General features: G+C 50.1%; 1 protein-coding gene across 1 annotated transcript; it reads left to right on the top strand.

Moving 5' to 3' along the window:
* The first annotated feature begins 86 nt into the window (after positions 1-86).
* ARHGEF26 (Rho guanine nucleotide exchange factor 26) lies at positions 87-27,305 on the top strand. The gene is made up of 14 exons (XM_036404688.2): positions 87-998; positions 2,382-2,418; positions 4,324-4,469; positions 7,857-7,913; positions 10,375-10,535; positions 16,317-16,469; positions 16,889-17,018; positions 17,608-17,682; positions 18,220-18,309; positions 21,231-21,385; positions 23,158-23,373; positions 24,613-24,680; positions 24,889-24,993; positions 25,748-27,305. The coding sequence occupies exons 1-14, from the start codon at positions 87-89 to the stop codon at positions 25,888-25,890; spliced, it is 2,448 nt and encodes an 815-aa protein (XP_036260581.2). The 3' UTR covers positions 25,891-27,305.
* Positions 27,306-27,518: the final 213 nt, after the last annotated feature.

Here is a 27,518-nt window from a genome sequence, read left to right as displayed (position 1 = left end):
TTGGCCCCGCGCCCGGCGGGGCTGTGGCGGCGGACGAGCCGCGCTCCGCGCCCGCCTCCCTGGCGAGCGGCGCCGGGCGGGCGGCGATGGACGGGCAGCCCCCGGCGGGCCCCGCCGCGCCGCGCTGGAGGCGGCGAGCGACCCCCCGCCCGCCGCCGCTCGCCTGGAGCAAGCCGCGGCCGCAGTCGTACCAGAGCCCCAGCGGAGTGCTCGTCACCGACTTCCCCGTGGAGGACAGGTGCGCCTTCTCCGCGACTCAGCGCGCCGGCACCGGCCCCCGCTCGCCCGGCAGCCCCGCCATGGGATCGGTGTCCAACGGCACCGTGCGGCCGCCGGGCTCCCCCGCGCTGTCCCCGGAGCGGCGCTCCCGGGTGCTCGCGCTGGCTCCGGACAGCCCCGTCGGTTCGACCGCCAACGGCACCGTCTCCGCGCCGGGCAGCGGGCAGGGCCGCCGGCCGCAGCCGCCCAGGACCGCGGGGCTGCCCGCGCTGGCCCCGCAGCAGGAGCGGATCGTGTTCGGAGCCAGCGCTCAGCCCGCACCGTGCCCGCGGGCTGCCGGGCCCCCGGAGGAGCCGGGAGGATCCCCCGGGCGCGGCCGGGCTGCCGGGCCCCCGGAGGAGCCGGCGGTGGAGCCCCCCGCGCTGCTGAGCACGCAGAGCCCCGCGGCGCGCAGGGTGGGCTCGCAGCAGCTGATCCCCCGCAGCCTGGCCGAGAGCCGGCCCGCGGGCCGCGCCCAGGGCCACGAGCGGGGCCTCAAGGTGCGCAGCCTGGTGGAGACCCCGCGGCCGGCCCTGGGCAGCGACCCCGAGGACGAGCCCGAGGGCGGCCCGGGCGCGCTGCGGCGCGGGCTCCGCTCCACGTCCTACCGCCGGGCCGTGGTCAGCGGCGTGGACCTGGACGGCTCCGCCAACTGCAAGAAGAAAAACAGAATGTCCCAGCCCGTCCTGAAAGCGGTGGTTGAAGATAAAGAGAAGTTCTCGAGCCTGGGGAGGATAAAGGTAAGGTGTGCTGATAGGTGAAGGTGTTGGCTCCGTGGGAGTGTGGCCTGCTGATCCTGCATTTCCCATAAATGCTGGGAGTTTCCAGATTGCTTTTTTGCTAACCCAAAACTTTTCATAGTGACTGTGAGTTTTAAAAGTGCTGTTTTCCAAGTGAGGTGTTGGAGATGGCGGGCTCTGCTGAAACCCAGGAGGTTCCGAGCCTTTGCTGGCTGCCTCCTGCTCTCCTTTCCTGCTGGATTCTCCAGCTTTCACAACTGAACCACGGGTTTAAAACCTGTGTCCTAGAAAGGAGTAAACAGGAAAAAAAAAAAAGAGACATTGTCTTAATAAAGTCTGCCTTTATTAATAGAGACAGAAAAATGAACTTCCTCCCTCACTTCTCTGAGACATTAAAGTGTTTTTAAAAATCACTGAGTGATTTTTAAATCACTTCAGGTATTTTAATGCCTGAAAGTAATTTTAATGCCTGAAAGTAAAAGCAGCATGCCTGTTTTTAAATCTTGGTTGTAATCCCTTAGAATCCCGTAGTAGAGTTACATTGAATGTTAATGTATTAAATTGTAAAGACATACTGATAGTGTTCGTTTACTTATCATAGTGTAATATTGTATCTCCTTGTTTTAGATGTAACTTGTTACTGTATAAATGTATTCATAGATTTCTGTGTAATAAAGTACATCCAAGAGCTGATGCTGTAGCTTTAAAATAATTATCAGCTTTATAGCAGTTTTCAGCCAGTTTGAAATTATGGTAGTGGATGCTTCTGTGAAAACACTGCAAACAGTGAAATAGAAATTGATGAAATTGTGAACAGCTGCAGAGTGTGGCTTGGCTTGGTAGCAGATTTAAAACAGTGAGTTAAGTTTAAGATAGGAGGACATGAAACTGTGTTGTCCTTACAGAGTTCTCTGCAAGTAGTGTTTTATGAAATAGACTCTTGGGCCCTGGGACTTGTTGCACGAGAGCAGCTGTTTTATTTCAGGGGTTTGTTGTGCTCTCAGAAGGCTCCTTTACAAAGCGCTCAGAGTGGTTTTGTTTGCAGAGGGGAAGGGCAGCTCTCAGCTCCTCTGCAGGCAGCCCTGGGACAGAGGGATGAGCTCAGTTCACTGAACCCCTCTCCAACCAGTGTAGTGTGTTTTTGAAACACAGGGAAAATACATCTAAACAAGGCATGAGAGAAATGAAACTGGGGTAGCTTTTCACTTTCTCTGGTGACACCATTGTTTTTACTGAACTCTTGTCCAGCACATGAAGTTTACAGATGAGGCGCTGTTGATCTGGTGCCCAAGTCTTGAATAAAACAGACATTCTTGTTACTGTGATTATTTTGCATTCTCCTCCTTCTAACATATCTCTCTTTTCTCTTAAAATTATCTGCAGAAGATGCTGAAAGGACAAGGGACGTTCGATGGGGAAGGTGAGTCCTGTTCTGTCCAGACTTGTTAACAACTCCCAAGGGAAATGAACTTCACTATTGTTTTGCACACTTCCTTTGTATGGAGTCAAAGACTCAGTACCTTCTTTTTCAGTAATGCAGCTGAGATGTGGGACTATAATTTTGGCCCTAGACCTACCTTAGGGTTATTTTAAAGACTATGAAGTGGCAGACTAAAAAGGTGTGTCAAGAGCTTCTTTTCCGCTCAAGCTCCTCTCCCTCCCAAAACCTGAGCTGTTGGCTGTGTTTGCCTCAGCCCTGACAGCTCTGTGCAGTTCCACAGTTAGCTCCTGGAGGTGGGACTGCCCTCCCGCCTGTTCCTGGGGCTGTGCCCAGGTGCAGGACATTTGATCCATTAGGGGTTTGGGCCCTCCCTGCAGCACACACCTGACTCATTACCCTGGGCTGGGGCTCACTCAGCTGTTTGTGCCTTCTCATCAGCTGGGGGTGCTGGGCTCAACCCTTGGGCTGAGCAAGCATTTTCATTTCTTGCATTCAAGTAAGCATTTTCATTTCTTGCTACTTAGGCTTCAGATATAAGTGCCAGAAAAACACTGTCTGTGGAGCTGTATTTTTGTGGTACTCGTTAATTCTAGGTTTGCCAAGTTTGCTGCTTTTCCTGATCTTTCAACCAGAAAACATCTATGATGAGTCCACAGAAGTTCTGTTACAATAACTGCTGCTCTCTTGGCTTTTCCCTGTTTAATGCTTCTTTGAGGTCATCTCAGCTGCTGTGTTACCTTCCTCCCGTTTCTGTTTTCAGAGCTTCCCGCTGTGTTCTCTTTGCATCATCCCCTTTCCTACTCTTTATTTTTATTCTCACGCTATCTCCTGGTGATGTTTTCTGGATTCTCTTCCAATGGTCCTGTCTGTCTTGGATGATCCCAGCTAATAACTTTCTCTGGAATGCCTCCCACAATTCAGTTGCTGTCACAGTTTCCTCAGTTAAAAGTGTATAAACTCGACAGGCCCTTCCCCAAGAGCTGCTCCAAAGGCCACACCTGGTCTGAGCAGGTGGGACAGACCCACCCAGCCAGGTGAGAGACCTCAGGAGTTGGGGCCCTGCCTGGAGCAGCCAAACTTCCACTTCAGTTCCCCTTTCTCTTGTGGGGGAAGATTGGATGTTATCCAAAACCTGGCCCATCTAAAAGTACCTTTCAGAGCCTGCCTGCTTCATGGCTGAATTGGCCTGTGGGTTTGTGTGGTGTTGAATTTCTGTCCTTGCTCCTTGCTGTTGCCAGGGGTGTGTGGCCAGGGAGGTTGGGAAGCAGTGGGAGTGCTCCATGCCTGTGTTCCTTTGCCACTGATACTTCTGGATTAATGATGGCACAACTCAAATACGTCAGGAGTGTATTTGGTCTGAAGGTTCATAGGTCTCCTGCTTACTCAGACAGGCTTTTAACTTTCTTTTGGAATAGTTCTGACCTCAGATCTCTGAAACTGGGAAACAGTGAAATGTGAAGACAGTATTTAGAGTTGACAGAAGAAGGGTTGGCCTGGGCAGTGTGCTTTTCCTGAACATGAAAATAATGAGACCTGCAGATCAGTGGCTGCTCCACTGACACACAATCCTGTTTTCTGATTGCTGGTTAATTACAGAACTGGGTGCAGCAAACCAAGGAAGAAAAAATTGTTTGCTATTTTTTTTCTTGACAAAGGCCACATCTGTTCTTTAATTCGGTCTGGGAGGATCTTTGGGTACAGTGATCCATTGTCACTGTACTGCACCATTGTCCAGCCCAAATCAGTTGCTATCTTTGTCTCATGGAGTGTGAGCAGCACAGTGACACTTTGGTTTCTTTCATTGTTTAAATGTTACTTTAAATTTTTATGAGAGCAACTAAACTAACTTTCTAGTAACGACTGACACACTGTTGTTATTGACAGAAAATGCTGTATTATATCAGAACTATAAGGAAAAAGCTCTGGACATAGATTCCGATGAAGAGTCTGAGCCCCAAGAGCAGAAGTTGGATGACAAGGTTGTTTTTCACTATAAGCCCCTGAGGTCGACGTGGAGCCAGCTCTCTGTGGTGAGTTGTATGGCCAGGGACAGGATCTCAGGGTGGGTTGAAGCAAAGTCTTCTCTTACTCGCTGCTGGAGTTTCTGGCTGAAATTTCTCATCATCTTTTTCACCTCATAAGAACAACATGGAGGTCCCAGTCAGTTACTGGTCTTTGTTTCACATAAAAAACAATGAAACCAAGTTCATTTTAGAGTCCTGTATTTGGCAAAGACACAACTTTACTGATTCATTAAAAAAAGGGTTGTGTGAGTTCACTGAAAGGGTGAATTATACTGAAGAAAGGCTTCAGTTAGTTACAAACAAGTTGCTGCTGAATTGTTCTAAATCACTGCACACCAGCTCTTAGGCTGGCTCGAGTGCAGATGTTTAATGGAAAGCATTTTGAGAAGTGGAGAGCAGAGCTGGTGGTGCTGTGCTGTCCCTTGCACAGGCTGGGAAGTGTCTGCAGGACCTTGGCAGAGCAGCATCGTCAAACAAAGTAAATTCAGCTGTTCTGCTCAGGGCTGCAGTCTCACTGCCTTCCCTGCTCATAACCTGACAGACTCCTGAGAGCAGCTGCTACTGCCACAGCTCTTTCTTGTGCATGTGATTTTGGGACTGAAGGAACCATAAAAATTCTGTGTTTCCGGGGTTATTCTTGGACCATTTCTGTGGCTTCTGGAGGGATATCCCTATAATGAAGGGTTTGGGGTTGTTTTTTGTTAACATAACTTGCAGAATGTTGTAGATGCTCATCTCAGGCATTAGAGAGCTTATGCTATGATAAGATCACCTGGAGTATTTGACCATCAGCTCTGTGTATCCCAATAAATGAGGGGTTAAGCCTCAGGGAGCTCCCCAAAGGCTGGTTAGGTGGTCTCATTAGCAGAGCTGTCTTACAGATGCTGGTGACCCTTTGCACTTTAAAGTATTGAAAGGTGAATCTCTCTGATTCAGTAATTATAAAGAAGGCAAGACAATGTGGTTTTGTAAATATGTGCTTTAATTTTCTTTTTCCAACAATCAAATACTTAAAATACAGTTCATTGGCTTCATGTTGCAAAAAAAAAGTGTTTATAATGAAGTCAAATTGTTTTTTCTGCCTTCTGGGCAAACTAGCAGTTAAATGTTCAACAGCTGAGGTATTTTGGAAGGAATGCTATTTAGTAATAATAATGATAATTTCAAAACACTAATTTGCTTTGAGACAGAAATAGCATGAAGACCATCTCAGGAGGAGAACTCTTCTGTGCTGTGCTTCACTTACAGAAACCAACTTGTTCTTTACTGCTCCTCACACACAAACTTGTGCACTGTCTGTATTTGATTTGCAAGATTGGAAGTGGGGAGTATATGGGAGAAGGCATGGAGAAAACAAAATCTGGGAATGTGAGACTCATAGTGACTGTGTTTATAACTCTGGAAAAATTACATGCTGTCAATGTGTATTAAGAAGTTCAGAAGTGAGTCTGGAGTTGTTGCAGGAAGTCAGCTGGAAAATGTCAGTCCTGGGTTTCAGCATGTGCTAGGAAAGGAGGGGGAGAATGCCTCTGGTGTTTATGAGCAGCGCCTGTGCTGGGAAGGACAGGGCAGAGGGATCCCCTCTCGCTGCAGGAGGCTGCCCTGGCAGGGCTGCAGCTCCCACCACGCTGTGCTTGAGGGTGGTGCCCTTCAGGTACGGAGTGCGAAAATTCTTCATGAGAACAGCAGTAAAAAAGGGTGTTTGTCTTCCTGAAGTGTATTCACATGTGTTATCTCAGATGTGACTGGTTTCTCATTCATGTAAAAATCAGCTGCTGTGAGTGGCTTTAGGGAGCCACTCACAGGTCACTGTGCAGGGCCACTCACAGGTCACTGTCCAGGGTCACTGTCCAGGGCTGTGTCCTTCCAGGGCCACTCACAGGTCACTGTCCAGGGCCACTCACAGGTCACTGTCCAGGGTCACTGTCCAGGGCTGTGTCCATCCAGGGCCACTCACAGGTCACTGTCCAAGGCTGCCTCCCCTCTGTGGTACCAGCCCAGACCCCTGGTGTGACTCTCTGGGGCCTTCAGGGCTGATGTCTGCACTGGCTCCCCTTTCTCTCCCCATACCCAAGGGCTTGTGGTCACTTTGGTTGTGGTGCAGCCACTCAGTAGATTCCTGGTGAGTTCCCCCTTTCATCACCTCCTTGTTTTGAAGGAACTTTTTGTCCCTGACTTGAGTTCACCTGTCCTCCTTTCATCCTTTGCTTCTCACCTCCACGGTTGAATCAGTCATTGCTGGGGAAAAGCCAGTCCAGTGTTAATAGCAGTGATGTTGGGCCTCCTCATTCCTTCTGATCATGTTCTTAGCTTAAATGAAGTTTTTGTTTGCTTAGTATCACGCGTGATTTTTTTTACATTATTTCAGCTTAAACATTTTGGACACATCAAAATTAGGTATTGAATTTTCTTTGGCCGAAATGGCCAAAGCAGTCTCCATATCTGGGCCTCTGTCTTTTGGAAGTGTTGCTGTTGGTGGGGAGTGCAAGGCTGGGCCCTTGGCTGTGAGTTCATGTGCCCTGAATTCGTGTGTGCTGAGTGGGACACACCTGTGTGTGCCAGCTGCAGTTTGGAGCAGGAATTCAGCAGGTGCCCCGTGGAGCTCCCTGCTCTCTGGCAGTGTCTGTGTTAATTAACAGGGAACACTGAAATCTGGGGGATGTGTTCCTAGCTATTTCCTGTGTTGGTGTATTTTTAGAAAACTCTTCCACTGCATCCAGAAAAAAGTTACATTGCACCTTTCAGTGCCATTGCACTTCCTCAGGAATGCTCTGAAGCTTTCAGGCTCCTGATTAAGATGTACTTTAATTGTTAAATAAGAAGCCATCTAATTAGCTCTTGCTCAGCATCCAGAAGTGTCTGCTCGTGGTGCTGTGGGAGTCTGGCAGTTGTGTTCCAGAGGATAGTGGCTCCCACACTGGAATGTTGATGTAACTTCACAGGCATTTACCTGTGACTCTGTACTTTGGTGTGCAGACCAGAGTGTGGCACCTCCTTCCTGCTGTCCAGCATTGTGGGGCCTGCTGTGCAGGAATAAAATGAGGAATAATATATCCTTTAAAATGCCAGGGAGCAGGTGGAGCAAGAAGAGAAAGCTGTTGGTATAGCATGTTAGGAGCTTTTGGAGAAGACTGACAGAAATGGGTGTGGGGTCTGGGGTCTGTGATGTGCCTCTGCTCCACAAAGAGAGCAGGGCCTTCCATGTGTGTGGTGCTGTGGCCCCTTCCCTTCCCTTGCCCTGGTGTCCCTCCTGACCTGGTCCTGTGTTTAGAATTCCTGTAGAGCTAGGCCCTCCTTGGTGCTTTGCTCTCTAGGTTTTGATAGTCCTGTCCCTCTTTTTAATCACATTTTCCCACAAAAGGTATTAAAATATCGATTGATTTCTCTTTGTAGGTGAAGAAGAATGGCCTGTCAGAAGCCATCAGCCAGGAGGAAAGGAAGAGACAGGAGGTACTCTGTGCTTTGGGGCTGCTGCTCAGGGCTGCACTGCGCGCCTGGCTCGGTGCTCTGGGTGTTGATAAGGACACCTTGCTAAGAGTTCATTGCTTGCCTTCCTGCTCTCCAGTGAAGTCTCCTCTCTCCCCAGGGAGAAAAAATGAGCCCAGAGTGTGCTGAGGTGCCTGTGTCCACGCCAGGGCTCCTGGGCTGCTCCAGCCTGGCAGCACCAGCGTTGCTGCTGTGCCAGGGAAGGGGTGGCAGTAACTCCAGCTCACAGAGGGGGGACGTGGCACAGGAGCTTCCACAGCAGTGGGGAGCAAAGAGCAGCTGCTACAGAGCCCCTGGGCTGTACCTGCCCCTGTGGGCAGTGCTGGGCACGGGGTGTGCCTGCTGGAGCCCTGCAGCAGGGCAGGGCTCCCTGATGGCAGCAGCAGGGTCTTGTCTGTTCTCTCTTTGCCCTTTGCTCCTTGTGTCCTCCTCATCCACTTTCTTTTGCCCTTTGCTCCTTGTGTCCTCTTCATCCACTTTCCTCGTCCCCTTTGCTCCTGTGTCCTCTTCATCCACTTTCCTTTTCCCCTTTGCTCCTTGTGTCCTCTTCATCCACTTTCCTCGTCCCCTTTGCTCCTTGTGTCCTCCTCATCCACTTTCCTTTTCCCCTTTGCTCCTGTGTCCTCTTCATCCACTTTCCTCGTCCCCTTTGCTCCTTGTGTCCTCCTCATCCACTTTCCTTTTCCCCTTTGCTCCTTGTGTCCTCCTCATCCACTTTCCTTTTCCCCTTTGCTCCTTGTGTCCTCTTCATCCACTTTCTTTTGCCCTTTGCTCCTGTGTCCTCTTCATCCACTTTCCTCGTCCCCTTTGCTCCTTGTGTCCTCCTCATCCACTTTCCTTTTCCCCTTTGCTCCTTGTGTCCTCCTCATCCACTTTCCTTTTCCCCTTTGCTCCTTGTGTCCTCTTCATCCACTTTCTTTTGCCCTTTGCTCCTGTGTCCTCTTCATCCACTTTCCTCGTCCCCTTTGCTCCTTGTGTCCTCTCCATGTGCTGTGCCCCCCTTCCTGCCTGCAGGGGCTCTGTCCCAGGCCAGGGGAGCTTGCCAAGCCTGGCCTGGCCAGGGCAGCTGTGTCCCTGCAGCTCCTCCCCAGGTGTGTCCCTCCACAGCAAGCTGGGCTTGGCTAGGGGCCCTGCAGCATTACCTACCATGGCAGGCTGTGCCAGTGTCTTCTTTCCTCTTCAGGACATAGCTCAGCCTCCTCCTGCTGGGAAGCTTTTGAGACAAGGCATGTATTTCAGTGATGTCCTTTAGGAGCCCTTAGTCTGTGTTTCCTGGAGCCCTACTTGCATCCTTTCAAAAAGAACAAGTTCTTTGGATTCCTTTTAAATGTAAAGTCTTCAATGTTACCAAAAAATATTTTCATACCTGAGGGTTTTCAATTTGAATTTGAGAGGCCAGTTCTTTCAGTGGGAGCCTAAATAAATATTTTTAAGCTGTAGTTACATTACCAATTCATGCTCTTGCTGTATTTCTTTTAAACTGCCTTTTATCATTTATACTTTATCTGTTCTTTGAATTGCTTTTTAGAGCCTGTTAGATTGTATAGTTGTATACATTGTCACTGCAATGTATACAACATATAATATAACAAATATAACAACAAATATATAGTTATATACATTGTCACTGCAGAAAAATATATTTGTTTGTCTTCTGCCTTGATTAATGTCCATGTCCTGTCTTCATACACATCCCATCTTTCAGAATCTGTTAGTGACATGGATCTCTGTGCATATTTTGGCTAAAGAAAATGTGTCAGACTGGTTTGAACTAAAATTATTTTCAGTAGGTGTTTCCTTGCAAGCCTAAGATCCTGTGTACGTGTGTACCAGCTGCAGGGTGCCCGTGGCCCCCTGAGAGTGTACCTGTCCTCGGGGTTCATGTCCCCTGATCCTGGTCTGGTGCAGATGAGCCCCAGTGTGGCCTCAGGTGCCCCCCAGGAGTGCCCAGCAGGCACCACGAGCTGCCCCAGCCCCTGGGTGTGTGTCAGGCGCCCTGCTCTGGTTCTTGTTCTCCAGAATGTGCTGGGCTCATGGTGAGGTGATTCTCTCAAAGTGTCTGCTCCATTCCTGCCTGTGCTGATGACTTTGCTCCCAGTCTGGGAAGAGCTCCACCAGGGACCTCAGGCTGCTCCACTCCTGTGCTCTTGGGGTCACACCTCTGTTGAATTCTCTTCAGTCTCCTGGTTTGCAGTTGCATTGAAAACTCTGAATATAGACTTGTTAACAAAAACCTTTTTTCTAGTATTAAATAACTTATTTATAATTAATGATGCAACTATTATAGAGATGAATATTTAAGTCATAATATCTAGCTTACATCCAAAACTTTGCTTTGCACCCCTGCTCAACATTTTCTTTTTGTTTTTAAGGAAAAAAAGCCCAGTCACTAGTAAGTCTCTTCTTTTCCCCCTTCACTTTGCAGGCAATATTTGAGGTGATATCATCTGAGCACTCCTATTTGCTGAGCCTGGAGATTCTGATCCGGATGTTTAAAAATTCCAGGGAACTGAGCCTCACAATGACCAAAACAGAGAGCCACCACCTCTTCTCCAACATCACGGATGTTTATGAAGCAAGCAAAAAGTAAGTGTGGCATTCCTGTGTTTACCAGAGCTGTGCATCCTTCAGCATAGCAGCAGTTTCCCTTTGGACACTGAGTTAGCCGTTTTAGTGGTGGCCACTCCTTCCAAAACCCCAGCTGCTTTGAAGGTGGGCAGAGATCTGCACAGGAGTGTGAGCAGGGCTGGCCTGGGATTTGTGTCTCTGAGAATGGGAGGGAAGGAAAGCACAGGGTGAATGGTAGTGGAAATCAGCATCCTTCACATCTGAGCAGTTCTGGGCTAAATGCTGCTCAGGCATCCAGACCTGGTCCTTAGTCTGCCCTGCTGAGCTGTTGAATTGCAGCTGGGGCTCCATGCTTGCCCTGGAGAGCTGGCTGGTGCCAGGTGGTGCAGGGGCTGTGCCTGGGACTGTCACCCCTGTGTGAGCACCAGGGCCTGGCTCTGCTGCTGCTGCTGCTTTGGGGCACATTCCTTCAGTCTGCAGCCAGGGAACAGACACACTGCAGATAGTGCCCAGAGAGGAGGAAATGGCAGATCTTACGTGATACAAGTGCAGAGAAGTCTTGTTGCTGACTGGTAATTACTGCCAGTGTTATTTAATCCAGGACATGCATATGTATGTGCTCTCTGAGTACTTCACACTCTCTTTCACAAAGCTGCTGGATGTGGCTTGGCTTCCTTGCAATTTGCTCTGTTCACAGCAGCAGGTGGATCATGTACTCCACATAACTAAAGCATCAGACTGTCTGTGTTGCTTTTCCTGTCCCTGGTTTGCAGTCTGCAGCGAGCACAGTGGCTGCAGTGGCTTGTGAAGGTACTGAGTGCTCACAGCTGTAGCTCTGTACAGCTTTACATGGATCTCTTTACCTGTGGAACAGAGAAATATTGGCCTCCTTTCAGAAGGGGGGCTGAAGGTTGAACAAGGATTCTGAAGGGGTTTTTATTTTGTTTCTCCTTCTTTTGTCCCCTTTGTGAATTCTTCAGCATTAAACCCTCGTTTACCTCGGTGGAACTTGGGAAGGTCCCCAGTCACAGTAAAGTCATTTCTTGGCTTTTTTCTCTGAGACACCACAAAGTCTGTGGAATTTGGCATCTGTTGTGCAGCAGTTTGACTTTTGTCCTCTGAAGTTCATGCAGCAGCAAGTTCATGGTTTTTGGAAGCTGATGTGCTGTGTCAAGTGCAAACCCATTTCAGGAGCTGCAGAGCAGGAGAACGTTTGGGTTTGGCTGGGCACCCTTCCTTCCTCCCTGCCAACCCCCTTTCTTTGTCTCTTGCAGTTGGGGTCTTTGCCAGAGGCTGGGGCTTGTGTGGCCCCAGAGCCACCCCAGTCTGGTGGCACTGGTGTCAGGGAGTGCAGCTCATCAAAGGCTTTATTTGCAAGGAGAATTTCCTTTTACAGGTGCTCCTTACACAAAGTGTGAGGTGTAAAAGTAAGGGACAGTGGGGGTGGGGAGAGCAGCACTCTTAGGGGAGCTCTAGCATCCCTTTTGATTAATAGTCTTCAAAGGAAGTGGGAGGGAGAGGAACAAAAAAGAATGGAAAAATACCACATTAGCCTAGAATTATAATCTTATTCTTTCTTGTCTGTGAAGTCTCATGGTTTAAGAACTTGGGTTTTTATGACTTGGGGTAAAATCAGAAGTCATAACTCCTTTTTAAACATAAATGAAAACATAATTTATTTCCAAGTTTTGCAATACTGTTAAACTAAAACAAAACTTTGTCCTGGCTTTGAGCAACGTCATTTCTGTAAACAATGGAAGTGATTTTAAACCAGATACCAGCTTGGTGTCTCCAAACTGCTGCTTTCTCGTTTTCAAGGTGTTTCAAAGTAGCAAGATCCACCCTTTTGTTATAAAATGGAGCATCTGTCCCATTCTGCTGGTTTTGGAACAGCCTTTGCTTGGTACAAAACCTGAGTATGAGTGGAGTTACCAGTGGGTTTGGTTGCTTGGACAAAAGTTTGGTGAGCTGAAGAACCTGAGCTGATAGAAATATTTTATAAAAACCTTTAGTTGGAACTGCTTAAAGCCTCTGTCTAGGAACTTTGACTTGGAACATGTTTAATGGAAACTCTCCAGTAACACCAGGATGGGCCTGTAGTGCCTGACAGGGCATTCCTGGGGGAACAAAGCTGCCTTTGTTGGAAGCAGAATGCAGAGAGCAGAGCCTGTCTCTGCCTTTGGGAGCTCCCTGCAGTGTCTGTGGCAGAGGAGTGGAGATGAGTGACCTGTGCAGCGCTGCTGTGTGTGGTTGTGGAAACTCCTGGAAGGTGGCTTCAGAGAGCTGCAGTTCAGTGGCCCTTGTGTGATGTGCTGGAACCCAAACTCTCACTGCTCCAGCCCTGGTCAGGAGCTGCTGGACTGGGCTGTGGGGATGCCAGGGAGCAGCTCAGCCAGGAATGAGGCAGGAATGCAGCCTGAGAAATCACTGTCAGGTCACACAGCTCCCCAGGAGCCTCTCTGGGGAAAGAGGAGTCCCAGGGAAATTAGGGAATTTTCTGTTTTTTTTCTAATTTTCTAATCTTCAGGAGCAGCTGGTCTGCAGGGTCAGATCCCCAGTTTATAGGAAGAAGGAAAGCTTTAGCATTTGTGCCTTCTCTGCCATTAGGCCAGCAAAGGGCAAATGTTTCTGTGATACCAGAGCAGCATTGGCAGAAAAAGATCCTGACAAAGCCATTTTAACAGATTCTGTCAGGTTTTAAACTCTGCCTTAGTCACAGAATGACAGGATTGAGCACCCTGGTTGTGATGGGTTCAGGACTTGGCAGACATCCCCATGGCTCTGGGTGTTCCCAGCGTGTCTGGGTGTGTTTATTGGCTGAATGGACATTTGTTGTCCTGCAGGTCCCAGGTGCTGTGGGCACCTTCCTGCTCTCTGGGGAATCTCCCTGTCTTGGCAGGGCTGCTGTGGCCTCTCCCTGCCCTGGGTTTCTGCCAGGGCTCCAGGAACAGCTGCAGAGGCAGTGGCTGCCCGGTGGGACAGGCCTGGGCTGTGGGCTGGGCACAGGGGGAGCGCAGAGGCTGCAGGGGCAGCTGCTCCTGCCTGGCCAGTGCCCACTGAACGCTGCCCTGTGGGCTCTGAGTCTGCAGGCCTGGCTGGTACAGTTCTGTGCGTGTGGCTGTGTCTTGGCTTCCATTGTTGAGACTGTGGGAGCTCAAACTGATTTCAGTTCTGCACTTTAATCACCCTCTCTCCAGCCTTTTTTATTTTATAAAAACTGATTTTGATTCAGCATGAAAATTCTATGGAAATAATACTATTTTTCCTATTTTTACTATTTTAAATTCCCCTCCCCTTCCCTAAATAACAATAATGTTGCAGATGCTCAGCTTGTGTTCCTGATGAGAAGGTTCAGATTTGGAGAGGTTAATCAGAAATCTTTGTTACTTCTGGCTGAAGTTATGGTGGCAGTTGTTACTCTGGTAACAGCTGCACGTATCACAGCTCCTATCTCCAGGGGGAAGAGGCTGAATTCTGCTTGCTGCCCCTCCCCTGGTTTCTGTCCCTGCTGGTGCCAGCAGCACCTGCAGCTCAACCTGCTTTTTGAATTTGTCCCTCGGCCTTCAGGAGGGGTGCAGAGTGGATGGTTCTTTTAAACAGTGCAGGATGAGAGAAATCAAATTCTGTCCTACAATGCTGCTTGAGTCTCTCTGAGTTGGATCTAACTTTAACCAGAAAAGTCCTGGATTTAACAAAGAGATGTTTGAAGTAAATCCTTCTGACATTCAGCAAAATTAGCTGTACACATCACAGCAAATTCCTTGTTGGTTAAATTGAATGGAATCATTCCATCCCTCAGTCTTGGGCTCTGTGGCAGAATCTATCCTAAAATTGTAAGTGAAGGGGTTTATGATGTGTCTGGTTCACCGATTGTATCTAATAATTAGCAGATTGGATATGGAAAACTACAGCTTTTGATTCAAACTTTGATGCAGGATTTCCTTATGGGACATATTGGGAGGTGGGACTTTGATAAACTGCTCCTCTTTGTCTTTCTTTTCCCTTTTCCCTTTTTTTTTTCCTGTCTTTGACTCTCCCATGTCTTTACTGTTCTTACAGGGACTGTCTCTGATGATGTTGCTGATAAAGCACCAGATAAATTCTAAAGGTGGAAGCTGTGGCCCAGCAGGGTCCAACACCTTGTCAGTGTGCCATAACACAGCAGGAAATGTTGGATTTCCTCATTTCCTGAGCAAAGGGAATTGGCAACAGTGGGAGGCTCTCCCAGCCATAAACATGTCTGAGCAGAGAGAAACAGATCCCAGCGTGGGATGGGGCTCTGCTGTGCCTCCTGAGACGCTGCAGACTCCATACTTACAGGCTCTTTTTTCTGTAAATTTATTATTTATGTGCCCCTTGGGGCTGGTCCTGGCACTAAACCCAAACCCACAGCACAGGACAGGTCTGTGGCAGCTCAGGATGTGCTGTGCCCTGGAGGGGCTGCGTGGGGGCAGGAGGTGCTGGAGGCTCTGCCTGCAGGGCTGTGACAAATTCTGCTCAGCACTTGCAGGCAGAGCCCTGTTTATCAGCCAGTCCATCTGCAGTTCCTGTGTCAGAACTGTCACAAAAACAAAACCAGACCAAAATCCACTTGATTGTGGTGGCTCTGGCTGACCCACTGAGAGCCTGGCAGCCACTCAGGGCAGTAGCTGCTTCTAAACACACCTGGAGAGTGCCTTAATTTAGTTAAGCTCTGTTGCTGCACACAGTCAGCTGCTGCTCAGCCTGTTCTGCTCCTCTAGCATGTTTGAGGTGTGTTTGTAAAGCAAACTGTGGAGAGCATCACTTGAAAAAGGGGGCAGATTTGAAGAGCCAGTGTTAGTGATTAAAAAATTGAATAAGGGGCTGAAATTAAATAAAGCAGATTTCAAAATATTGGAGCTTAATGTGAGCTCATGTGTTCTAAGTATTTCCTTAATATTTTCTGTGCTGGATGAGAATTTTTGTATGAACTTGTTGACTCCAGGGAGTTGAGGGTTCTTGCAGTGAATGCTGATGTACAAAGGCTTCAGCCAGGACAGCTTTTCATGTGTGAGAGGTGACCTGCAGAGGTGATCTGTGAGCTGTTCCACCCCGACACTGGGGGATTTCCAGTGAGCATCATGGAAATCAGGGCTTGTGCTTGTGGAGCACTGGGAGTGCAGAAAGCAGTGGGAGGCATCCAGTGGCCAGAGGCTCTCGTGTGGGACAGAGACAGACAGCAGGGAAGCTGTCAGAGCAAGCACGGTCAGGGGAAGAGCCAGCTCAGGATTTTGGGTTCTGTGCCCGTTTTCAGTGCTTCCAGTCCCTGCTTGGTTCCAGTGGAGGGCTGCAGGATGTGGAGCACCACCACCACATGGCTTTGTCCTTGGCTCAACAGCCCCACATACCTGTACTCCATCGAGCACTTCTGGTGCTGTGCTGCCTTTAATTGCAAGAGGAAATGTGTTAATTTGTGTATGAAGTCGTTTCATTTCTTTTCCAACTCTGTTTCTGGAAATTCTGGTCGGACCAGCTCAGTGGTGCTGTTTGGTTGTGGCAGTGGGGGAGTGGGAAGTGGCTGTGCCAGCGCTGCTGCTGAGCTGCCAGGGGCCAGCAGCAGCCCTGGGGCTGTGTCCTGTGCCCTGGGGCTGTGTCCTGTGCCCTGGGGCTGTGTCCTGCCAGCACTGCCCTCGCTGCCCTGCCAAAGGAGAGACGGCCTCGCCCTGTCCCGGGCCAGCCCAGCTGGCATCGGTGGCTGACTGGGTTGTGTCAGGGGAATGTTGTGAGAGGAAGATGCTGTTTGCATGTGAAAGTGAGCAGTTGATGTTAACCCCCCAGGTTCTTTGAAGAGCTGGAGGCCAGGCACCAGAACAACATTTTCATCGAGGACATCAGCGACATCGTGGCGAGGCACGCGGGCTCCACCTTCGACCCCTACGTGAAGTACTGCACCAACGAGGTGTACCAGCAGCGCACCCTGCAGAGACTGCTGTGAGCATGGAGAGCCTCCTGCAGGGCACACGGCGCTGGGGGACTCTGGGTGCACCCGTGCCTCCCAGCCGGGCTGGGCTGTCCCTGCTCCCCCTCCTCCGAGGGCATGGGACAGCCCCCTCCTGCCAGGTCATGGCTCACGCTCCCCTCACCCGTCAGTTCAGTGTCACACAGTGTGACAGTGGCCCTCCCTGTGTGGCACGCCTGGCTCTGCCCTCACAGTCAGGGGTGGCAGCTCCTGAGCTTTAATGTCAGTGCTGGGGCTGGTGGATCTGAGGAAATAATGCTGAAGGCTGGGGTGGTCTGGCTCCTGCAATTCACACTTCCTTTTGATAAAATCATGGTTTATTTAAATGTAGCAACTCACACGATCATTTGGTAGAACATCCCATTGAATTCTTTCATCCTCTTTCCCCCAGAGCCACAAACCCAGCGTTTAAGGAGGTGCTGTCCCGGATCGAGTCCCACGAGGATTGCCGGAACCTGCCCATGATCTCCTTCCTCATCCTCCCCATGCAGAGGGTCACTCGTCTGCCCCTGCTGATGGATGTGAGAGCCCCTGCTTCCCTCTTTCCTGCTGCTTGTTCTCACACTCTCTCATAGCATTCTCTCGTACTCAGTTCTGGTTCTCTCCAGTCTCTTCCTGCCCTCTCCCTTACACCACTCCTGGCTCTGGATTATGGGGTCCTGCTGCGTTTGTTTGCTGACTGGGACTGGGCCCTCCTGCTCCCCCATTCACAAGTTAAATACTTGGATGTTCTAGTGGGAAGATTGTACAGTAAAGGGTCAGAATGGTTCTGAAACTCAGGAGGAACCAGCCCAGGAATTGTATGTAGTGCTAGGATTGGAATGAACCCTGCAGCTGAAAAGCAAGAACTGCTGTCCTGTAGGAAGGGTGAGGGCCCTTAGGCAGGGAATCCTCTGGGAAGCTGAAGGATGGACTCCATTCCCAAGGGAGCTGTGTGTGAGTGGCACTGAGCTGTCCCTGCCTGTGCAGTGACCAGGGACTCAGGGAGAGTGATGGAAGTGCCTGGGAGTGTTTGTCAGGCAGAATTCACAGCAGGAGTTGGGGCATTTCAGTTAAGGTGCTGCAGTCTGTGCTGCTTGGTCCTCTGAAGTAACTGATGTTTTGTTCCAGACTATTTGCCAGAAAACTCCCAAGGATTCAGCAAGATATGAGAACTGCAAACAGGCTCTGAAGGAAGTCAGCAAGGTACGTTGTCAAGTCATTCCTGAGTACTTCCAGGGAAAAATGGATGTTTTCCATGCATAAATACTGCAGGCAGGAGGAGCACTGAAGGTTCTGCATTGTTGTATTTAAGGAAGGGCACTGGGGATTGGGTTTGTGCAGAATTACTGGCTCCTACTTGGGAAGAGATCCCAAAGTGGACGATACTGTGGTGATTCTGGGTTTGTGGGGGAACCATGGGGGAAGCGAATCCAGCTGGGAGGAGGGTGTGTGTTTGGAGCTGATCATCAGCCTGGGTCAGAGCAGTGGCCCTGCTCAGCCAGAACTGGCACTGAGCCTTTGTTCCCCCTGGAGAATCACAAATTCTGGGGTTCCTGTGGGATCACTGGGGTCAGGGGGAGCTGAGAGCAGTGCAGCCGCGGGGCCAGCCCTGGTCACCGTGGCCCTGCAAACACCACGTTGAGGTGGGTGTGCCCCTGCTGGGCCCCAGCAGTGCCCTGTGCCTCCCCAGGGAGCAGCAGGCTGTGCTGCAGGCCCTGCTCAGCCCTGTCCCGTTTGCAGCTCGTGCGTCTGTGCAACGAGGGCGCCCGCAAGATGGAGAGGACGGAGATGATGTACACCATTAACTCCCAGCTGGAATTCAAAATCAAGGTAGGGTGAGGAGCATGGTCCTGACCAGCCAGGACAGTGAACAGGGGAACTTCACCAGCATGGTCATATCCCACAGTGATTCTTGCAAAGTGACCTGTTGAGGCATGGCAGAAGTTAAAACTTTTGGTCGAGTATTTTAATTTTATTAGAAGGTGATGCTACAGCACAAGGGATTTTGAATAAATACTGAGTGTAGAGTATTCTTTGCTGTAAATATAGGGCTGCTGTGAAGATTTTGGTGTTAGGAAAGAGGCCAAAGGCTGCTGCTCACTGCTCAGTTTTCCTTGCGTACTTGATGGGAAAGGTGTGCCTGGGAAACACTTCCAGGCCAGGGAAGGATCCAGGGGGTGTTTGTCCTTCCCCTGAAGGGTGGGATATCACAGGTTTCCATTAAAAGCTTCCTGTACTATCAGTCTTTTGTAGGAAACACCAGCAGACCTGCTCATGGGTAGGGGAGGTTTGTTGGACTTTCTTCAAGTACATTTATTGTTTCTAGTCAATGTTTGCTGCAATCTCATTTCTGTCTTTGATGTCTGTATTTCTATAATTCATGTCTGATACCATAACACAATGAGGATTCTTTTGGGAGAAGATAGTTTCATTATCAGGCATGTAGTGAGTGGAGGTTGGTTCATGGTTTTAAAAGCACAGCTCTTGAAAGGCCCTGGGTCAGGCTTGGGGCAAATTCTGCCTCCAAAAAGATATTTTCAACTGGCCTAAAGTATTTTTATTCTCAAATTTTGTCTAAAAATTCATAGTAATAATATTTGCTTATAGCAACAGCAACAACAAGCACAACATTTCTGGGCAAGTGACACCAGAGCATTTCCTGGTGGGTGGTACCAGACTCAAGTCTTCAGTGAGTCCAGCCCAGTGTGGGGGCTGAGCTGCTCCAAGGTTCCCTCGGGGTCTGGGGTCCCTCTGCCCTGCCCATCCCTCTCTGTCCCTCTGTGGCTCCTGGGTGACCCCTCCTGCCCTGGGGCTTTGTCTTTCCCTGCTTTTCTGTGAGATTTCCCATTTTGCATCCAAGCCCCAGCCCTGCAGCCCCTCAGGCCCCAGGGCAGGGAAGCCCAGCTCTGGTTAAAGGCATTTTTCACTTCTGAGAGCCTCTTTTCTGCAGCAGGGACATGGTGCATGTGATTTGCTCCTTTGGCAATTAAGGAAAACTTGAAGTAAAACCAAGCTGTTTCTGGAAGAGAGTCAATTAGGAAAATGGGATGAACTCACTTGGAGTACAGATTAGAGGAATTTTTTGTTCATCCTCAAATAGAACTTTTAAAAGTATTTTTTGCTTGTAAACCAATCATCATGGGACTGTAATTCTGTTTTATAGCCATTATAAATTAGTTAAAGTATTTCTGTTCTTGCCCAGTCTCACAGAGTTTTGGAGATTTGTTTATTATTTAGTTAGATGTAACTGTGGAGAGCTTCATGGGAACCCAAGGGAAGTGACTCAAATCTCGTGGTGCTTCTGTACATGGCTCAACTGTGGAATTCAATTTTTAATTAAGTTTCAGCAGTTTTTGTTCTTCAGTTTTGCATCTTTTGCACGAGAGAAGTTGTGGGGTTTGTTTTAGGGAGTCGGTGTTTGTTCTTCAGCATGAGGTCTCAGTCCCAGCACTGGGTTTGGCTCACAGGTACAGCCAGGCTGCAGCTGGCTTGGCCAGGGATTAGCAGATACAAAAAGCCAGCTCATGCAGAATGGGGGAGGCAGCTGCCAAACTGCATGAGGGGATGTTGTTAAAGTGTGTGCAAGGTGCTAAAATGAGGGGAAAAGAGGCAGTTGTGTCCATCACCTTGGTCTGCCTGGAGTGTCTGTCTGGGGGCAGCCTCACCGAGGTCTGTGTGGCCAGCGCAGTCCCACATCTCCCTCCCTCCATCCTCCTGGCCCAGAGGAACAAGAGGGCCTCCTGTGGGCTCTGTGTCTCCTGCAGCTGGGAGTAATTTGGATTAATGAAGGCAAATCTTCACATCAGGCAGCTCAGATCCTCTGGTGCAGCTGCTGCAGGTGTTGGCCCTCAGCTGGGGAGAGAAGGAGCTCCTGCTCCAGCCACACGAGCTGGATAAAGAGGGGAGCTGTAGGGTCCCTCATCAGCCATTTCCAGTGAAGCCTGACACGCAGCTGAGACCTTGGGGAGAACAGCAGGGCCATGGAACCTTCCTGTGGTGCTGCCAAGGAGAGCACGCCAGGGTGAGGAAGGAACAAGGCTGTACCTGCACCTCCCAGGTGAGGGGGCTTTGTACACCCTGCCCGCCTGTCCTGGTGACACTGGCACAGGGGTGTCACCTCTGCTCCCAGAGCAGCCCTGAGGTACCAGGGACACTCCCAGGTCCCCTCTTTGCCAGTGACACTGGCACAGGGGTGTCACCTCTGCTCCCAGAGCAGCCCTGAGGTACCAGGGACACTCCCAGGTCCCCTCTTTGCCAGTGACACTGGCACAGGGGTGTCACCTCTGCCCCAAGAACAGCCCTGAGGTACCAGGGACACTCCCATGTCCCCTCTTTGCCAGTGACACTGGCACAGGGAGTGTCACCTCTGCTCCAAGAGCAGCCCTGAGGTACCAGGGACACTCCCAGGTCCCCTGGTGCTTCAGGAGCTGCTGGCACCCTGCAGACCTTGCTGAGGCCAGGCTTTGCTGGGTGCCCCCAGGAGCTCTCACAGCTCTCACAGCCCCATGGGACCAGGCAGGTCTGTTCATTTCTCTTTTCCATGAGCAGCAATGACAGGTGCCCAGTGATTCCCAGGTATTTGCAGCTGTTACCTGTGTGTTGTAGCAACGATGCAGGCCCTTGAACTTTGGTAACCTCTTTGTGTTTGTTATCTCTGAGCTTTGAGTTTATTCAAGCATTTTCCCCAAATAGATTGTACTCTGTTGTCTGTTTTTTAAAAATGGTTTAATTTGGAATTTCTTGCCTTGCAGCCATTTCCATTGGTTTCCTCTTCACGGTGGTTGGTGAAAAGGGGTGAATTAACAGCATATGTAGAAGACACTGGACTTTTTTCCAAAAGAACCTCTAAGCAGCAGGTGTACTTCTTCCTCTTCAATGATGTCCTCATCATCACCAAGAAGAAGAGGTAAGAGCTTCACCAGTATAAAACTGTTTTTTGTGTTCAGTCCTCGAATCACAGTGACTTTGAACATGACCCTGGCTGTGGGAGAGTTTAGGAGTTATTTGAGCCTCTGTCATGGGTTACCAATAGCAAGTAACTGCTTGTTAAACAGGATTTACTTCTGGCAAACACAGTTAAGATCCCAGATTGTCAGAGGAATTAAAAAGATGGTTCTTTATGCCCTAGCAAAGACGAGTTTGGGAAGGATGAGGTGCTGGGACTGTCCTTTCCCTGCACACTTCCCAGGACTGCAGGAGCTGAGGCTCCCCCTGCCCCAGTCCAGACTCGTGAGCAGCGCTGGAGCTCGGCTGAGCCCTGCTCCCACCCACAGCATTGCCATGGCACCACAGCATGGACAGAAATGGTTGTTGGAGTTGGGCTTGAATGTTTGTGGTTTTCCTTCAGCAGCTGAATCTCAGAAGATTCTTAACATTGCACCAAGACACCTCTCCTCACTTGGTGCTAAAAATGGGCATTTCTGAGGCTGCACTTGGGGCTCTTCCCAGCGTTCATCTCCAGCCCTGGCTCTGCCCTGGCTCCATTTCCTGGAACTGCTGGGGAACTGTGGCTCTGACCTGCTGGAGATGCTGCAGAGGAGGGAGCCCAAGGGCTCTCCAGTCCCAAGGCTGCTCCCCAAGGCTGGGCAGGAGGGGACACTGATTTGGGATGTGTGCAAGAGGGATAAAAATCCACTTTTCCCCTCTGTCCATATTTTAGTTTATTGGGAATGTTTCTTCTTCTGCCAGTTGTCCTTGCAGGCCCTGCTGTGTGTAGATACAATCTGAGTTTTTTTTATCATTAAAAATGATGTAATACTTGCCAAGCACTGATGCAGTGTCCTGAGAGGAGCAGTCAGAGCCAGCAGGTGTGGGGATGCTGGGTCCTGAGGAGAGAGAGGTTCAGCCAAGGGGCTCGGGAAGGCTCAGCCCAGTCCTGCTCACACAGACCTGGCTGTGGGCTGGGTTAGGGCCTGAGCTGAAATCAGTGCAATATTCACCCCAGAGGGCTCGTGGGAAATGCACCGACTGCTTTTGCCTGTGATTGGGTTCCCTTCAGCAGGAGCCTGATCCAGCGGGTCTGTGGGATGGAAGTGAGGAGTAGGAAGGATTTGTAGAGCTTTATCTGCTGATTAATGAGTAAGAGTTCTGTTATGATTAGCTGTGCACATGTACAGACTAGTGGTTAATTCATAAGAAATGCATTTATTATTCACTGCACAAATGCATAGGCAGTTCTTTTTCAGACACAAGATTCCCATGTAGTGATGGCAGCACTCCCAGCTGGGATTTCCAGTTCTTCCCTTGGCTAAGGAGTTATTTAGACTAAAATACTGAACTGACTTCTTTAAAAAAAAATACACCTCCAAAAATCCCCAAACTTACCCTAAAAAACCAAGGCCCAAGCACCCCTTTCCGTGGTTCAGAGCATCTGAGCAGGATTGGTTCCATTAGAAGCACGCTGTGTGTCCATCGTTTGGGAGTGCCCAGAGGCATTCTGCAGGAAGAGCCCAAAGCCCTGTCAGTGCGTATTTCCCAGAGCACTGGTGAAAGTGTCCCCTGGGCGCTCAGCCGGGGCTTTGTGTCACGCCAGGCCTCTGGCAGAGGCTGCTTGCCCCGTGTGGAGCCGGGAGCTGCTGGAGGAGCTGTCCCCACCGCGGTGTGGTGCCTGGGGCTGCCTCCAGACAGAGGCAGCGGCAGTCGGAGCCCTGACCGCCTTTGTCCCTCCGTGCCCTGCAGTGAGGAGAGTTACAACGTGACCGAGTACGCGCTGCGGGAGCAGCTGCTGGTGCTGCCGTGTGACGCCGAGGAGCCCGGCCCCGGCTCCTCTCCCGGCCGCAGCGCCCCGGGGATGCTGCACTCGGGCAGGAGCGCTGCCTCCCACCTCTTCAGGCTCCTGCTGCTCAGCAACCACGCCGGCGACAGGGTGGAGATGCTCCTGGGAGCAGACACTCAGTGAGTACAGCTCCTAAAGGGATTTCTTCACCTGGTTGTCTCCGCAGGCAGCTCCTCCCACCTGCCCAAAGTAGTACATATTTCTTTACTTCTTTATTTCTATTTCTTATTCTGGTTTATTGATTTGACTGCTGGGTAAGGCCTCGATTGCCCTGCCTGCAGAGATGAGTGCAGCTGTGCTTCAGGCAGGTTCCTTCGTGGGGCCGGTGTCACCGCGGGGCTGTCACTGCAGGCACAGCACCAGGGTGTGGCACAGGAGTGTCCCCAGGCACAGCCAGAGCACTCTGGGCCCTGGGCAGGGCACTGGGATGGTGCTGATGGCTGGAGGGAGCAGCAGGGTTAGAGCAGAGCAGCTCTGCCCCTTGCTCTCTGAGAGGGGGCACCCTGAGGAGTGCCTGCCCTAGAAAGCAGCAGCACCCAGTGCCTGCTCTGGGATGTGCATGTGCCATCAACCTCCACACGGCTTCCCAGCACTGAAAGAGTTCACTTGTTCTGGGGGAAGCTGGAGGCAGGACAGAGACATGAAAGGGAGTGCTCCAGACATGTCCCTGCCTGGAAAAATCGATAGTTTTAGGTTGGCTTTCAAAGTTTAGAATAACCATGAAAGGAACTGAAGATCATCAGTGCTTTCTATTAAAGATCTCATTATGAAAGCAGGAGATGATTCAGACTTGTTTGGAAATGCAATTTTATTGGGGAAAAAATGCAGGACATTTTTAGTTGTCTGGGTTTTGTATGAAAAGACATTTTGTTCTGCAGGCTTATTATTGATTTGTTCTGTGCTGTTTGCAGTATAAATAGCAGTCCAGCTGATCATCACTCAGAGCAAGAGTCTGAAAAGAATTCCTGTGATTTAAGTTACCTATTTTTATAGTCTTATCTTTTGAGAAGGATGGAAAGGGAATTTCCAAGGCCAAACAGTTCAGAGAGGTGAGCGTGCCTTCGGAATAGTTTTGTGCAGGTAAAACTGAAATGTTTTCTTTGAGTCAAAGATTTCCAGCACAGTTTGATCGTGTTTCACCACCTCTGTGGCACGTGGGTCCTAAGGAGAAAAGCACCAGTTTTAGCTGAGAACTTTCTATCGCCCTGTGAAGAAGGCAGAGCATACACAGAGCTGGTGATACACAGGGGTTACTCCCAGGTGCTGAAGGGAGAGATGCTGGCACTGGAAGAAGTAGGGGCAGCCTCAGAGCTGACCATCCTCCAGGGCACGAGCTGGGACAGGGTTGTGCTTTGCAGGAGTGACAGAGCCCGCTGGATCACGGCGCTGGGCCAGGACAGCGACGGGCAGCACACGGACAGGACCAGTAAGTCACAACTGCTGGGGCTTGTGAGTGCTCTCAGGGCAGCCACTGCCCTCAGCGGGGCTGGGCTGGGCTGCAGATACCCTAAGGCAGCTTAAGGCACCGTGGGGGAAGGTGCCAAGTGGAAATGTTTGAAATAAGTGGTGATGTGTTGTAGTAAAAGCCCTGCCCTGTGGCTGGTTTAACTGAGCCTGGCTCGCTCCTTCCCCAGCCCTGGCTCAGGTGGAGACCATCAGAACGTACACAGCCAAGCAGGCCGATGAGCTCTCTCTCCAAGTCGCCGATGTCGTTTTGGTCTATCAAAAAGTGAATGACGGTGAGTGAGGGTTTTGCTGTCAGTAACCATCTGTCACCTCTGCAGGGGGATCCAGCTACAAAAACTTGTTTCCTATTAGCACAGTGAGTAGAAGTTCAGCTTCCAAGGAAAACGTGAGCATTTGGGTTCAGGTTTCTAAAGGAAGCAGCAGATGTAACCAGCTGTAGAACGTGGCTGCTGCCCAGTTTTGGCATGGGAGGTGTCCACAAATAGGAAATTGAATTTTTCTAAAACCACAGAGCTCAGACATTCTAGTGAGTGCCAGGGTTGTCCAAGAGAAACAGCCCCAGTCTGTCATGCCATGGCCTGGGCTTTCCTGCTGCAGCTCTGGCTCAGGGTGGTTGCTGAGGTTTGACACAGGATCAAGTATCCCAAGATCACTTTGATTGTTGCCCAGACCTGCCCACAACTGCACTGATAGCACCAAGTGCTGGCTCAGGGATGCAGGACACTGTCAGTACTTGAGGGACTAAATTCTAACTTGCTGTTGCTCAGTTACCTGTGAAATTAGAGATTCTGTCACTGTACTGTAGCATTACTTCAAACTCTCTTTGAATGACAAAAAAAGACAGCGAAATTATGCAATGCTTTGCACATACTATTTTTTACCTGCTCTGGCTGGATTAAAAACATCTGCCAAAGCTATCCTGAACTGGTACTAGACTGCCAGTCAAGGCAGATGCAGAATGTAGCTCAGTGCCCCCAGCCCGGGGCAGGGCCAGTGCAGAGGTGTCACTGCTGTCCCCCCCTGCAGGCTGGTACGAGGGGGAGCGGCTGCGGGACGGCCAGAGGGGCTGGTTCCCCTCGGAGTGTGCCAAGGAGATCACCTGCAGGGCCACCCTGGACAAGAACATGGAGCGCATGGGGCGCCTGCTGGGGCTGGAAACCAACGTGTAGCCGTGTCCTCAGCCCCAGCTGGGGCTGCTCCAGGACAGGGGACGGCAGAGGCACAGCCCAGCAGCAGCAGCACGCTGGAGACTCGGGATCCCTGCTCTGACAGCGCCGCGCTGCGCCCTGGCCCCAGCAGCAGCGTCTGGGGCACTCCTGCAGCTCCTGCCTCCCTGCGCTCCTGCTCCGTCTGGTTTGGAGCACCTGAAGTTGTTTTCAGCAGTGCTGGGTGTCCTGCTCCTGAGGAGCTGCAGCCCCAGGCCCTGTGTCAGGCCCCTCCTCGTGGCAGCAGCCGTGTGTTCCCTGGGCTCCAGGGCCCAGCTCTGGCCTCCCTGCAGGCTCACCGACCTCTCCAGGGCAAAGCCAGGGCTGGCACCACCTCGTGAGGACTCTGCAGCTGCACCTCTGGGAGGCTGCGCAGGCTGCTCCAGGTTCTGCTGTGGGCAGAGGATTTCTGCACGCTGGATAAAGGTACCACCCTCTGCAGAGCAGCTGCTGCTCCATCCTGGCACAGGGATTTGACTGCAGGGTAACTGCTGGCACTGGGGGCAGCTGTTTCTGGTTGAGGTCTGGCACTTCACTAACGCTTCAGAACAGCACTCAGTGATGAGGAGAAGGTGAAATGCACTCAGTGCTCTGGGAACAAAGGCACTCGTGGCTGGAGAGAGGTGTGAGAGTGTGGATGAGAAAAGCCCTCCCTGTTAAGGACCAGCTGCTGACTCAGCAGTGGAGAAACCAGGGGACAACTTGTACTACCAAGGCTTTCTTCCTGTTGCCTTCCCCAGCCCCTGCTGGTTTTTATCCTGCAAGATGCTGATTTGAATGGTGAGTGAATTGAGTGTTTGTAAAGATGTGTAGCTCTAATAATTTAAACTACATTAGGAAGGCAGTAATTTTGTACAAAAATACTTACCTGGACAGTGTGACAGTGGTTATATAGCCTTGCAAATTAATTTATAAGTGGACTGATAAAATAGTAATGAGAGAAACTGTAAATTGAACAAAGACTTATTTAACATAGTAAAAACACTGCTACTGTTTTAACGAATTTTACTGTATAGATGTGGATGTTTAACACATAACTGAATGTATAAATCCAGGCATTAATTTTATTCAGATTTTTTTAATGCACTGTATATATTTTTCATACCTAGTTTTTCCAAAAATGCTGTAATGTTTTGTAAAGACATTTTTCATTTTTCCTATTGTTGAACACAGTTCTTCAGGAATTAAAAGACTTCTATGATTTTATAGGACAACAATCAATAAAGTGCTTTTAAATCCTTACTAAAAAAAGTTTTGATTTTGTTTTAAATGCCATAAAGCCACCAGTTGATAATGTCATTTTTGTCAGAGAAAGTAAATCTCTTCCGTAGACACTGGCATTTTACATTTTCCTGTTCTGTAAAGATAAATAGCACGAACTTGTGTCCTACCTCATCTGTCATAGATCCCATTTACCTGTTGGACTTGCAGCAATGGCAATTTCATTGCTGAGGCACCATTAAGACAGAGATGGGAAAAGTCTTCAGTGCCCTCTGCTTCTTCTTCAACCTGATGTGGTGATCCCCCAGAGAAGGAGGCCTCCTTCCCTCTTCCCTCCCTGCAGCCACCAGGGGCTCTTCTCCCCTTCCTCA

The sequence above is a fragment of the Molothrus ater genome, chromosome 10, assembly GCF_012460135.2.
Source record: "Molothrus ater isolate BHLD 08-10-18 breed brown headed cowbird chromosome 10, BPBGC_Mater_1.1, whole genome shotgun sequence".
NCBI lineage: Eukaryota > Metazoa > Chordata > Aves > Passeriformes > Icteridae > Molothrus > Molothrus ater.
Note: the sequence above shows the minus strand (reverse complement) of the source record. Positions and strands in the feature narration are given on the sequence as shown.

What these genes read in the sequence shown, in the direction of transcription:
- ARHGEF26 (XM_036404688.2), top strand. Translation starts at nt 87, where the DNA reads ATGGACGGGCAGCCCCCGGCGGGCCCCGCCGCGCCGCGCTGGAGGCGG. An exon ending in GCAGCACACGGACAGGACCA is followed by an intron (nt 24,681 to 24,888) that starts GTAAGTCACAAC and finishes CTCCTTCCCCAG; the next exon opens with CCCTGGCTCAGGTGGAGACC. An exon ending in CTATCAAAAAGTGAATGACG is followed by an intron (nt 24,994 to 25,747) that starts GTGAGTGAGGGT and finishes CCCCCCCTGCAG; the next exon opens with GCTGGTACGAGGGGGAGCGG.